At 36.4% G+C, this 15,210-nt stretch overlaps 1 protein-coding gene across 1 annotated transcript in view; it reads left to right on the forward strand.

Annotated features, from left to right (window-relative positions):
- pigl (phosphatidylinositol glycan anchor biosynthesis, class L) overlaps window positions 1-15,210 on the forward strand; it is a 52,648-nt gene that overhangs the window by 13,873 nt on the left and 23,565 nt on the right. The window contains 1 exon segment of the mRNA NM_001256655.1: window positions 12,496-12,586. Within this exon segment, the coding sequence (NP_001243584.1) occupies window positions 12,496-12,586 (91 nt within the window).

Consider the following 15,210-nt stretch of genomic DNA (forward strand, 5'->3'; position numbering starts at 1 on the left):
CCACTTATTTTGATTTCTCCCCTTCGCTTATCATCTTAAAGCAGTGTTCTCTGTATTATATCTTGGAAGCTTTAGAGCTGTTTTGAGCCAAGTATTTGACAGTGTAATTTGATTTTAGTAGGTGTTCTAAATTTGGCTGAAATAGGCTGTTTGGCTGCTCTTGAACATCTAAACGAATGAAGAATGTAGCTTGCGTTTCCAGCTATCCGCACTGCAGAGCTACTGACTGATAAAAAGTGCTTATTAAACTCTATAAATCTGTGCATGTATGACTGTAAACCAGAACTTTTCCATACCGGGTTAATTGTCGTTCAGCAGTCAGCTTTTCCCAGCATGCACTGGGGCGTTGTAACAGCAAGGCAGCCAGGGCCCCATGTGACCAGACAAAACAAATGCTGCCAGTCCCTTCCGCCCTCTCTGCTCACACACACACACACACACACACACACCGCCTCCTCAGTAGGGTAAAGTTCATCTGCTGCATTCAGATGCCTGCAAGCAATTACACATCCACATGCAGAGAGAGAGAGAGAGAGAGAGAGAGACGGGAGGGGGAGAGGAAAGGTTACTATGGGGCATTTGACAGTGTTGCTATAGCGAGAGCAACACTCTGCCTTGATCCATCCTGAAAAAGGTCAGGTAGATCATGTGTCTTTATTTATTTTATGATCATTCTCTCGTTCTGGCCCATGTTCTTTTAGTCTTGGTTCAGGAAGGTTAAGGGTGTTAGTCTTTGAGTTCTGTTCCATTATGTTTTGTCCAAATGGTTTTGACATAACTTTGGCTCAACCCCGGGCTTTGGGACAGTACTATCTTTTTGCACAAGTAAAAGTAGAGAAGAGGAAGAGCGTTTTAAACGTTATTAATGTTGCAGTTCTGTTTGGAGCCACTAGGGTGTAGAAATTGCACTTTGAAGCTGTCTTCCCTTAAAAGGACAAAATGCATCTAAAAGCTTGAATACTCAGAGTTGTTGTTGAACTTCAGTGAAGAGTTACAGAAAAATTACTGAAGAGTACTGTGCAAATTTATTGGTCTTTATGTCGTACTGGACAGGCAAGACTGTCTGTTTTTTCTTTTGACTTTAAATGTGAAGTTTTGAAGAGAGTCCTGGCTTTTCCATAATAAAAAACTGAGAGGGGGCTGAGGTTGTCAGGCTCCAAAATGCCAGAAAACACTATAAAAGTATCAGTAAAAGTTGCCGAGATGACTCATGTGCTGTATTTAATGTCTTCTGAGGACATTTGAAATTTTGTTTGAAAAACAGACTAAAAGATATGTGAAAGCCAAAGCAGTTTAGCATCACTGGCAACAAGGGGATCTTTTTGTTTTGAACATAACTTTTGTTGATTTGTATGACAATTATATAACTTGGAGTAGTAAAAAGTATTTAGACCAGTTTAAGATACTTTTATCATGCCGTCCTGTAATTTTCAGAGCTTGATATACTCAGTTCTCATTCAAATTCACTAACTCATTCATTCATTCATTCATTCATTCATTCATTCATTAATTCATTCATTCATTCATTTTCTTTTCAGCTTAGTCTCTATATTATTCTGGGGTCGCCACAGCGGAATGAACCACCAACTTATCCAGCATATGTTTTACAAAATAGATACAATTCCAGCTGCACCCCATCACTGTAAAACATCCATACACATTCATTCACACATATTCACTACGGACAATTAAGCTTACACAATTCATATAGCGCATGTCTCTGGACTGTGAGTGAAACTGGAGCACCCGGAAAAACCAATGCGAACAAGAGGGAGAACATGCAAACTTCACACAGAAATGCCAACTGACACAGCCGAGGCTCGAAACAGCGACCTTCTTGCTGTGAGGTAACAGTATCATTCAAATTCATTTTATAGAAAAAGAGTAGTCAAATAATCTTTATAAGTTAACTTTTTGTGTTTTTGTCATTTGTTATTGTAACTGTCAGTTACTTTTTGCTGCAAAAGCTGTCCATTTGAGTCGATTGGCGTTTTCTAAACTTTAAAGAGAATCACCTTAAATTAATTCATTACCTTCCCATTGCTCCAAATCTGTATGTCTTTTGTTTAACTTGGAAACACAAATGAAGCATTTGTAGTGAAAGCTGGTTTTTGCAACTACCCATCAAACAATTTTGTGTTTAATAGACTAAACGTAGACAGCTTGGCTAAAACAAGGCTAAACTTGGGCTGTCAGTGAAAATCTAATAGACATCTAAGAATAGTCTAAAGAGACAGATTAGACAGACTTTCTATGTGTAGTCATTCATTTCTGTTGATTTGAAGACTAGTCTAGTTGTGGCCTATTCTTAGACGTTTATTAGATTTTCACTGACAGCCCAAATGTAGACATCTATTAGACATAAAAAAAAAAATGCTTGCTGGGTACCCATTTTAGGCCGAAATGTAGTAAAGCATCACTGAGGTAGTCCATGAGACTCCAGTAGCACCACTGAAGAGTATAGTAAAGTTTTTATGCTAAAATAATATCAAATATTAAAACAAAAATCTGTGATGCACATTTACAAGAGCAACATGACACATGTGTGTTGTGTTGTTATGAGAACAAAGGAACAGGAATGCTTTATGCATGCTTCATTTATTAAATTCCACATTGATGATCTTTTAGATCTGCTGATGTGTGGATTTCCTGGATGCCAGAAACAAGAAGAACATGTAAGAGTAATAGTTATAAACAGTTCAGCATATTCGGGAAGTTTTCATGTCAACACAGCAAGCACGTGTCATCGTCTGATAAACGTGTGGCGGAGATTGATGCAACAATTGTTGAATACTTTTTTTTTTTACTCCGGCACATGCTTTCAGGTGGAGCATCACTTACTGCGCAGAACTGTAGTACATTGACAAGCTATTCAAAATCATGTTTAGGATGAAAATCAGAGGATGAAGCATTCAAGAAAATTGTTCTGTAATAGGATTGCATGATACAACATTGTTTTTTTAATATTCTGTCATATTCATTGCGACATGTATACAATTTCACAAGATGACTTGAATGTCTGGAAAGAATTATTAATTTTAGACTGATTAGGATGGTTCTGTAGAGAAGTGCTCTGCATAAAATATAGTAAAACATCTACAAGCATAGATAAATACAAATCAAAAATATATACAATTTAAATATTGTCTTATCGTTTTCTGAGTCAGGTACAGTTATTGAATAATAAACATAAAAAGAATTTAATAAAATTAATTGTTATTAATGTTACAAATGGTACAATTTCTTAAGCACGAATGCTTTCGAAATCATTGTACAAAAACATAAAAATAATAAATTATAATGGAGACTAAAGGCTGATTTATACTTCTGCGTCAAACGCCGGCGTATGCTACGGCGCTGACAGATAGCCCTTCGCCGTGGCCGTTGGCATCACTGATGAGCACCTCTCAAAAAATTTAACTACAAGTCGCAGCAACGCATAGTGCAAGCTCTGTGATTGGTCGGCTTGGTAGCGCTGATGAGTCTGGGTGGGACCGAGAGCCGCGCGAGCGGCGCTAGCCCAATGGAGCGATTGTTTACAAGTGTGGAGTCCCGTGAAGGAGCTCCGGATTGAAAGTTTTGTTTTGTGTTTACCTCATAGTTAAAGTTCTTGCACGTCCGCCGGTTCCTGCCTCAAAATGAGAGAGTTTGAGCCACTTGTACATCCAGGAAGTGTTCAGGAAAAGCAAACAGCAGCGAAGAAACTCGACACAGAGGAACATTTACACCTCACTGCCAATTAGCGTTTCGGAAGTGTTATTGCAGACCAACAGAGACAGCGCACAGAAGTATGGGGTGCTTTCACACGTACACTTTTGTTTCGGAACATGTCTCGATTGCCCAGTTAGCGCGGTTCGTTTGGCATATGTGAACAGGGCAATCGCGCTCTGTTCCACGCCAAAGTAATCGCTCCGAGATCGCTTGAATGAGGTTGCCTCGGCTCGATTGAAACGAACCCTGGAGCGGTTCGATTGCAGTGAGAAAGCGATCCGATCCGAGCGCGGTTATATCACAGTGTTTTATGGATATGTACAGGTAATTGGCATACGGCTATATGAAGAGAGAATTATGAGTGGGGCGTGAAGTTTCGCGAGTGTCCGGATGCCCGTAAACGAGTGATGATCTCCTGGTAATCTTGCGTCTCCCTCCCGGTCCTCAAATAGGCATCGTCGCGCACCCTTTTCACCCCTCCCTACCGCATCTCTCCTCAGACACATCGCGTGCGCGCAACCTGTCAATCACTATCAAACCACCACCTCTCCTGACAGCTTAGCGGGACGCTGCAAAATAAACCCTGACACTCGGACAAATGTGAGGAGAGTTTACTCGCACGTGACTTGTTTTAGCTCTTTTGGTCCGATTAAAAACTTTGCAGTGTGAAAGCGAACCGCTCCAAGAGCAAAGAGCAACAATGTAACAATTGTAATCTCTGTTTATGCATTTCATTCGATGTGACTATTGCAAATGATCACACTGTGATATCAACATTAAAACAATATATTGTGCAGCCCTATTCTGTAATAATGACAGCTGTTTGCTTCTCTATGAACTATGTCTGTGTGTAGTAAATGTTACATGAATATATCACATTTAATCACATGTTTTTACTTAACTCATTTCATATGTTCTGTAGTCACGTGAAAGCAGTTATAGGGATTGTTCACCCAAAAATGTCATTTTATTCTCTCACCTGTCAATCTGTTCAAAACCTGTTTAGGTTTCTTTCTTCTGTTAAACACAAAGGTTTGGAGGAAAGCTGTAAACTTGTAATGGACGTCAGTATTTAAAGGCTTTTAGGCTCCTTTAAAAAGCTTTCCTGGTTTACTACTACTTTTTTTGGCAAATGTTTAATTTTTATACAGAAACAACATTTTTGTATGTAATAATGCTGTTAACTAGTCTCATCCTCAGACATCATGCCAAGCACCGCCGACAGATTTCAGCTTAACATCTGATATGTCTATAGCACACTTTTCTGGAAACACTTTTGCAAATAGTTGTCCTCTTATTGGTTCATATACAGGATTTCCAGGAGTTGAGTGTGTAGCAATATTAAGGGCTGCGTCCGAAACTGCCTACTACTCTGTAGGTTTTACATTTGAATTTAAATGAACTACTCGGCTGTTAGAAAAGTACACTATATACACTACAAATGTGAGCAGTATGAATTGAACTTGTGTGCATTCCAATTTGCATACTTATACTACACCTTAAAAGTATCTGCTTTTTTTGTAAAGGGAAAAAAAAAATATATATATATATGTATATATATATATACTTTTGAGTGTGTAACAGAAGAGCATGCCAGCTTTGGAGCATACTACTTCCTAACAGTTGCTTAGTTATGAGCCCTGTCAATCATCCACACATCATCCACATTTCTGTCACATTTAATTTCCTACCTGATTGGAGAATCAGCAGCAAGATAATCTGTCGTTCACGAGTCTTTCGTGCAGAGAAATCTCCTCAGGTCTTTAGATAATTCTGCATTCAGACATTAATGTCAGAACACGTCTTTATTTAAGGTCAGTATTGTTGTTACAGATGAAAAAAAAACACAGAAAAGGTGATTAAAAAAATTTCCAGTTGGCCAGATATTAATTAACAGTCATACAAACATCTTTACTGAAGCCTTTCTACTTGACAGCTGGTCTCACGCATCCATCTTATTAGAACAGAATTAGAATTTGGGCGGTTCTACACTTATTTTTAAATTTTACCGGAAATAGTAAACCATCCTGAAAACTTTGGCATACTCTTTTCAAAATTCTTCAATTTGGGACATACTAATTCTATTTTCAAAGACTATTTAGGATGAATGGTATGCGAATTGGGACGAAGCATTGGACGTACTACATCCGCCATTTTGTCATAATCACGTGACTTACTTGTGTCAGTTGCGTCACTTCACTTCATTCGATTCATTCATAAATTCTCTCACGATGCATCATGGGATAGCATAGCATCCATCGGATGGGCACTTCAGAATCTCGTCAGAAGTAGTAGGTCATCCGGGTGCGTCTCACATGTTGTTTTTAGAATTCTATGAATTCAGACATAGTACTCGGCTTGCATACTGTTTTTAGCGTACTATATAGTATGAAAGTATACGATTTCGGATGCAGCCTAGCTCTTGACTGATGTGTTTGGCTTTAAAAGCACCATCTACAGGTATGTCTCTAAACAGCCACAGATCATGTTTTCCGCCACATGGATTCTCAAAATGGTTTTTTATTTCTGTTAAATATTAATTTATTTCAGTTAGTTTTTCATTGAGCGTTGTTGTTTTTTTCCATTTTCATGTATTGTGAATTTTATTTTAGTTAACGAAAATATTTATTGACCAAAAATTTCAGTCTTCGTTTTTGTTTAATAAAACATTAATTTATACCTCTTTGTTTTCTAAAAGCAAATGTCTTTTCTCAAACAGGCTTATTGAATGTATCTCAGTCTACACAACTGTCTTTGCTTTCTTTAGTTTTATCCTAACTGTTACTGCAGTCCTAATTTCCCTTTCACCCCATTGCCTGCAGTGAGCACATCACCTCACACCACCCGCCGCTGATAGGTGTCCTCCAGAGTCGACCCCATGACCCTGGCCAGCATTTGATTTGTGTGCAGATCCATCACAAAAGAACAGAAACAACTGTCAGGCCCTATTGTAAAAAGTGGGTGGAGGCCTCAATTCAACTCACTCTGTTTCTCTTTTTCTTTTATCTGTCTCTCCCTCACTCTGAATTTCACTCCCCCTTCTTGTCTCACCCTCTGACCTTGAGCTGGGATTTTGCTGCCGGCTGTCTTTAACACATTCATTGCCAACTGGTATAGGCTGCCAGCTCAGCCCTCTCAGCCAATCACAGTCCTCTTTGCCCTGGTGTATCCGATATCTGACCATTGAATCAGTGTAGAAACAGAGTCCTCCAGCGGTTTTGTTTGCCCTCTTGCCAGGCAGAATCCATGCATAATCTTTTTTGACTTTTGCTTTCTTGGTCTCTGTTTCAAAAGCATGGTGTGAAGATATTGACAAGATCTGTTCACTACAGTTCTAATGTCTAGGGTCAGCAAGACTCTTACAGTGTTTCTATTTCAAATGAGTGCTGTTCTTTTTAAAGTTCTGTTTATAAAAAATTTTATAAAACTTTCCACAGAAAAACCTAAACAAACAGCTGTAACAAGAATAGCAATGAAGGGCAGTTTCAAACTGAAGACTTTTAATTTTAAACTGTCTTAATATTCTCAATATTACTGGATTTACTTTATTTTTGAAGCCCTGATGAATAACAAGACTGTTTGTATGCTGGGGCGGACTTAGTGATTTGGGGGCCCTAAGCAATTCAAGGTATGGGGCACAAGCATTGATGCACAAGCATTTTTTAATTAATTGAAACTTTTATCTTGTCAATGTAAAATTAAATAGAATAAATGTACAAAATAAAAAGCAAGTTCAGTCAAGTACTTTATTGTCATTCATATGCATGTATACACGGAGCGAAATTTAGAAACATTCGCTCCACAGTTCCAATAGACCTTTTCAATGTGGTCATGTCATTGGCCTATGAACATTCCCTGCTCGTTATCAATTTATTTCATAACTGTGTAACAAGAAGCAAATCAATCATATCCTTATGTTATAACAGCTATCATAACATTGTTTATCAATATGTGGCTCTTTTTGCATTCTTTGAAGCTATAGAAAATTAAAATGGAAAACAGGATACATCGGGACCATTGTTTTGTTTTTGTTTACATCCGTCAAAATAGTCTATAGAAATAACCCTAAACATTAAATAATATAATATTATTTTAAAAATCACAAACTTACTAATTTATTGGCCATATTTGTGGTAAGATTTTAATATTTGCATGTGAAGTACAGAAGGAAAGTTCCAATTTTCATGTTTTGAAAAGAGGTAATAACATTAAAATCTTAATAGCTATAGACAGATTTTACAACATATTATAGAAAGAACTAGGCTATATGATAATATAGGCTTCTTGGCATTTGTCGAGGCCCTCTTATTCCCCAGGGCCCTAAGTGGCTGCTTACTTTGCTTGTTGGTTAGGTCCACCTGTGTGTGTATGTATACAGAGATAAATATGTTGTTATACCCATATTTAACCCCAAATTCAGCTTTTTTTTGCAGCTATGGAAAGCATTTACAAATGTCAGCTTCTATGTACTTGCAAAGGATTTATTTTCATTTAGACAACACAATACCAATTCCAAAAGTATTTAACTTTAAATCTTTACATTGTGTGTTGTAAATCTGACTTTTAATCACAACAAATAAAGACATTTGTTAGTCTGACCAGTTGACAAAGCTAAAAAATGCTTTCAATGACAATCTTTGAAACATTTTGTTAATTATTAATGGCAAAATAGTTATATTTCTCAACATTTGTCTTCAACCATCATCTGTTCCTGATGCAGTGCATTATATTATTTTGAGGTCTTTTCCAGTTTCACAAAGTAAAAAGTTGGTTTTCCCATCTTCAGCAAAACTACAGTGACTTAAAGGGTACCTATGATGAAAATCAACTTTTGTAAGCTGTTTGGACAGAATTGTGTGTATGTATAGTGTGTCCACTGTCATATTGGGGTGATAGAAACACAATAAGTCATTTTTTATTTCCTAATGTTAAAAACAAGATCCAAATCCCAGTTATTTTGAGACCCACCGCAACGTGACGTAAAAGTGCGGTCTTTCCCGGCCACCGAATTGATTGACAGACATCATGTTTCTATAATAACTTGTACACACATATCCAAAACATTTGTTTTGCAAATAAACTGGGATTCAAATATTTGTTACAACTCTGTGATAAGTTTAATACATTTGAAATGTTTTTAAAGCATGTTTGTAATAAGGACTGTAAAATCGCTAATTCTTAACCACTATAATCATCTTGGCCGCTTGGTGTCAGTAAACACTAATATGTGTGTACTGCAAACGACGTGTGTGACTCATCATTTCAGAAAGGCTTGAATTGACTCTACATCAAATAAACTTACTTGGTATTTTTGACTCATGAACATATTTCAGCTTCATTCGAGTCTGTCTGTACCACTGTGCTGTTTATCTGACATAATGCATAATGAGGAGCAGACACACACGTGGAAGCGGTGGGTGGGGAGAAGCAGCTCATTTGCATTTAAAGCCACAGGCTACAAAAATAGCCATAATGTACTCAGACATCAAAATGGGCAGATTCTGGAGGTTATAATAAATGATCTGAGGGGTATTTTGAGCTGAAACTTTACAGATACATTCTGGATACACCAAAGTCTTATCTTACATCCTGTAAAACAGGTAAAATAGATGCGCTTTAAAATACTGTCTTGGTAGGCAGCTTTCTACTATATATTCAGCTCTTGATCATCCACTCAGCATACACATCTTTTCTCTTCATCTTTATTTCTTCTTTTATATTCAATGTGAAATACACAAAAAGTGTCTATGAGGAAAAACATAGCTAGTTCACAAAACAACACATATTGTCTGCAGAGGGCGGAGCTTTTTCTGACCCCAATACATTACGCAGCATTGATGTGGGGTGTTCAAGCGAAAGAGAAAGTTGTGTGTGTGAGAAGAGAGAAGAGATTGATGCATGGCCCTTGTTTTCCCTGAGCTGTAGTTGTAGATGAATGAGAGGGAAAAGCCCAGGTGACCTTTGATCCCAGACTTCAGAGAGGACTGTGGGATGCATTCCAGCTGAGCACTAGTGAGACTGTGGCAGTAAATCAGATCGAGAGACTCTCGCTCAGCACTGTAGCCCTCGGGCCAAAACCTGCCCTTTCAGGACCTCAGCGCTTTGTGTGCTGCAGCTGTGTGTGTGTTGGCACACAGAGACTTTGGCTCAGTTCACATCCAACTGACACAGAGAACATGGACAACACAATATATGTGCAGTATAAACATTAGCCACCATTTCTGTGTGTGTGTGTGTGTGTGTGTGTGTGTGTGTGTGTGTGTGTGTGTGTGTGTGTGTGTGTGTGTGTGTGTGTGTGTGTGTGTGTGTGTGTGTGTGTGTGTGTGTGTGTGTGTGTGTGTGTGTGTGTGTGTGTGTGTGTGTGTGTGTGTGTGTTGTATATAAAAATGACACTCTAGTTGCACTTGCTAATTCAAGAATCACTGTTGCTAAAGTTGTTGATGGAGATTTTGAATAAACCCAAAACGCTTTGTCATTTGTTCTGCATCGTTTCTGTATCATAAAAAACAGTTTTAAAGGTTAAATTGGCTGACGTGGTTGCCTGAATTTTAATGTTAAAAATACAGTAACTGTAAAAGAGATGTCTAAATTTGAGATAATCTACTGTATTTTATCAATTTATACAGTATTATAAGAGCAGTGTTTTAAAGTACATCTACAAATTGTGCCTTTTTACACATACAAAAACAAAGCCAAAAGAATAAGAGGCTGAGAAATGATGAGCCAATGTTCATCACAAACAGCTTGTCCCACAGCAAGAGAAACATACTAATATATAGAACCACTACTGTCATGGTAACACACGGCACTAAAATCATGCAATAGACATTATTTCAATTTAACATAAAACTCTAATGTACATAATTAATAGGAAAAATTGTAATGTCAACAAAATAAACTAAAATGTGTCATTCAGGGAATTCTGGGAAAGTCCATTTATGGTTATTCGCTGTATATAAGGAAACTTACTGTTAAACAAGATAGCAGACCTTAGTTTGTAAGCATTTTTAGTTAAAAATCTTCTGAGGTACATTTTTTTGCCAGGTGATACTTTTGGTGAAATCACACTTTGGTAGAAGGACCTTTGAAGCTTATTCCCAAGTAAAAGAAAACAGGCTATTTGTGAGTTTTGACATTGTCCCATTCTAAAAAGACTTATTTAACAAACATTGAATAACTATTGTAGTTTTTATTAATAATTAAAAAAAATTTATCCTAATTTTGTTTTAAGCTTTAGAAATGTTGTATTGCTATTGCTAATTGATACCAACATGAAACATTTTCAAGATCATCATAAAAGGGCCCTGTCATACACCCGGCACAATAAGGCACAAGAAGTGTTTGACATGATTTGTTGCTATTTTTCAGACCAACGTAACTCACTTTTCACGTTATGCATCATGTTGTTTAAATAGCAAATACATTTGTGCCACTTTGTGGATTCATGGGTGTGCCGGTCTAAAAAGGAGGTGTGTTAAGGCACATTGTTGGTGTGTTGCTGTTTCGAGGAACTAAAACAGACTGTGCCATTGACCAACTAAAAGCTGCTCTTAAGTCCAGTGGAGAGCGTGTTAGTGATGTGTCTATACAGGTTTAAACTTGTTTGATATACATGATGAACATCAATACACAAATATCTTTACAAATGAAAAAAATTAAAGATTAAAATGTTACAAAAATGATTTTTTTTTACAGAAATATAAAAACCACTGCCTTCATGCCTCGGGCGGCTTTTTTCAGTTTATTCAGGACAATCTCCATTTGTATAATGTTATTATTAGTAATAGTATGATTCATTATAAGCACATTTAAATTTGTTTTAATAAAATCTAGTTTTTTTCACCTGTGTGTTTTGGAGGTCTGCATCATCATATGGGGCATAAGAACAAAGTTTTTTGACCACACTTTGTTATTATTGTTCATTTATTAATTTGCTGGAAATTAGAACTGAATTTAGAAATAGTTTTAAAACAAATCTTTGTGCTTACCAAACCAAATTAATGTGTAGACTAATGGATGTCTTCAGTTGAGTGCTTACAACAGTGTTCCTCACTCCATGAAAGTTAAGGAATAAAAGTAAAGAGAAAGGCCGAATGGAGGAGGCTCATTCTCTATAATCGCACTGAAGATGGTCTGTTTAACTGTTTTCTTGCTAGTCAATCGTTTAGTTTTTCCACTTACAAAGTCCACCATGTAAATAGGAAATGTGCCATACTGCGACAAAACTAACCGTTAAAGGGAAAAGATGAGACTCTGATTGGTTTAATGCACATTATGCTCAAAACACACTCATAACTCGTTAAGAGAATAAGCACAACCCTGTTTGACCATGCGACAGGGCGCAAACCACATTCAGACATGTCCTTAATGCTTTTGCATGCGCCTTAGACTTTGCGCCTAGATCGTTAAAATAGAGCCCACAGTATTAATACATCTGTTAAGCTGTTCAACATTAAATCTTAAAACTGCAAGTCATAACTGCAAATGGGAAGATTTTGTACTTTATCTCACATTTATTTATTCCTTGCTATTTTATTTTAAATGGGCCTCAATGTAACATGTTTCAAATATCACAGTGACCTAGCAACCACATAGCAGCTCACTTTAAACCACCTCGAACAGCTCAGCAATTATGCAGCAAACTAAAGTGTTGTGAGTGTTATTTGTGCACATAATTATAAAAATCAAGTTTCATACAACTGCCTTCTTGTTCTCAGTAAAAAAATGAAAAATTGTGGGGAGTCTACATATAAAGCTTTTGTGTTTACCTCTTGTCCATAACAGAGAGCTTCCAGATGATCCAGCTGTTCAGTGGAGTACTGCAATAATCTCTTCTCTGATCCTCAAACACATCCAAAACTACGCCATCAGTCTGGTAGGAGACTTCTACAATCTGCTTTTCTGTCCAAGACCAGCTTATCCAGAATAATAGTGTGTAGTTGTTTAGCTTAAACCTCTTGTTGCAGTTTACCATCACAGTGGTGAAGTTGACACCAGAGAGAAGTCTTTTAAATCTATGAAGGTATATAGAGTGCATTAAAAAGTTTCTAAGATGCAGGAACCATGTGTGTCCTTTTTTAGGCATAACTAAAATGTTTTGGTAATTTTCATTACTGTATTGAAAACAAATCGGTTCTTGGACACAAGAGGGACTTATATGGGATGACGAGTTTGCACATAGAATGGGTTTTAGTATGTTTTTTGGTCACACTGTATTTTATTTTACAATAAATGCTATAAACAAACCAAGAACAAACCCTTAACTAAGAATATTAGCTCAAAAAACTATACGTAGTAGTTGGGTTTAGGTATTGTGTTGGATTAGGAATGCTAATTTTGAAAACGTAGCATTATATACATTTCTGGAGATCGCAAATTATGTAGCCAGAGCTTCGTATGGTTGCATTTCACCTTTAAAATGAATGTTACAGGGCGGTATGACGTCGTTCCTTTTCTCGATTACTAGCTGACTGCTTACTTCTGTATGAACAGCTTTTCCGCGGTCGGCAGACTTGAGACACAGAGCAGAGTTGACTGTGACAACAGGGTTCCATAAAGCAAGAAAGACAAAAGTAAAAGCTTAAAATAAATAACAGCTTAAAAGTAAATAAAAGGCTGAGAATGTGGTAAAATCTGAAATTGTGGTCAAAATCAGGGGGCTTTTCTTTTTCTAAATTGCTTTTTAAAATACTGCGTTTGAGTTTAGGGAAGGGGATAGGCGAGTCAATCGGTGCTTTTTAAAATAGTATTGGCTGGGTTAATCGAAGGGGGAAGGTGGTTGGATTGAATCTGATTGGTCAGTCAGTCTAGTGGTACTAGTGGATTTACGTGAGAACAGCAGGTGCAAATGGCACTTGCAAGAGAAATTTGAGATCTCAAAAAGCATACACAGTGGCCTCTGGTGAATTTACGAAAACAAAAACTGCCAAAAAAATGTAGCTCCTGGGACGTATTTTGCCCTCTTCAGAAATGTATAGGGGTATGTAATCAGAATGAGCCTGGATTTAAAAACATTATCATACATTATATGTGCTAATAATCAGTTAATGTTTTAATAATAGATAGGTAATAATCCAGTAGTTAATGGTGGGAATCGTTACTTTTTTTGTCAGTTTAGTTCAGTTACGTTTTTTTCTACAACATAAACTCACCTGAGACACTCTTATCTATTTACTTCTTATTTTCAAACAAACAAAACAACTTTAAAATGAATGTTACCTCAAGTATTGCACTGCAAAAATAGCTCAAATATCTAAAAAATCTTTTAAATGAAAAAGCATTTTCTAGTAAAACTATTGTTTTGCTCTCAAAAATAATAACTGAAAATTAAGTTAGTTTTTTCCCCTTAAGACAAGCAAAAAAAAATCTGCCAATGGGGTAAAATAGTCTCACTTCAAATTGAAAATAATATTATTTTACTTAACCCACATGCAGATTATTTTGCTTCCTTTAAGGAAAAATGGTCATATAGCTCCTCTTTCAATAATAGGGTTAAATTAAGCTTTTACCTCACCAAAATCACTGAATTCTAAGAAAGGAAACAAATGAACTCTAAGTCAGCTGTTTAAGTCTACCAGGGTGACTTTTTCTTTATCATTTAAACTTTTGGTTTATTATCTTCTTTGATAGTGACAACAACTAGATGAACCCTCAAAATGCTAAATACAGTTCTACTCAATGTAACCAAGCTGAACATGTCATTGTTTGAGACTTTTAAACATATTAAACATGTATCATCAGTTGTTTCTTTTTCTTCTGAAAACACAGTATGTTTGGACATATGTGTGGCCAAATCATTTTAGAAAAAATCAAACAGAAGAAAATCCATTATAATCTAAAACCAAAATTCTTTATCTCAGAAATAAATGAGACGCATATCAAAATATTGTGACCTGCACCTGCATACTTGCTTCATAAACAGGATTGCATCAGTGCAAAGCCCTCAAAATAAAAATAAGACACAAAGCCTCTGTGGTTTAGGTTAAACTGTAGTCCACCATAATCAAGTCTTTGTCACTGTAATATTATTTTGGTCAAAAATATCAGGAGTAAATCATGGTAAACATTAACAAAACAATAATTTAGAGAAAACCATATTTAACCTTCTAGGGCTTAGTGGCCATATATGTGGACAGCACATTTGAGCTCTTAAGTGGCTATTTAAAATACTTTGAATGTTTTATATTTTGTTACAGACATACAGTGTCATCCTACAACTGTTTTCAGCATATGAAATGTCCCAAACACTATTTTTAACTGTCCAAAATGGGAAAATGTTTTATGTAAATTCGGACCACGAGTCCACATACAGTTGAAGTCAGAATTATTATCCCCCTTCAAATTTTTTTCTTATTTTTTAAAATATTTTCCAAATGATGTTTAACAAAGCAAGGAAATTTTCACAGTATGTCTGATAAAGTTTTTTCTTCTAGGAAAAGTCTTATTTGTTTTGTTTCGGCTAGAATAAAAGAAGTTTTAAATTTTTTAAAAGCCATTTTA

Source organism: Danio rerio, chromosome 5 (genome assembly GCF_049306965.1).
Source record: "Danio rerio strain Tuebingen ecotype United States chromosome 5, GRCz12tu, whole genome shotgun sequence".
NCBI lineage: Eukaryota > Metazoa > Chordata > Actinopteri > Cypriniformes > Danionidae > Danio > Danio rerio.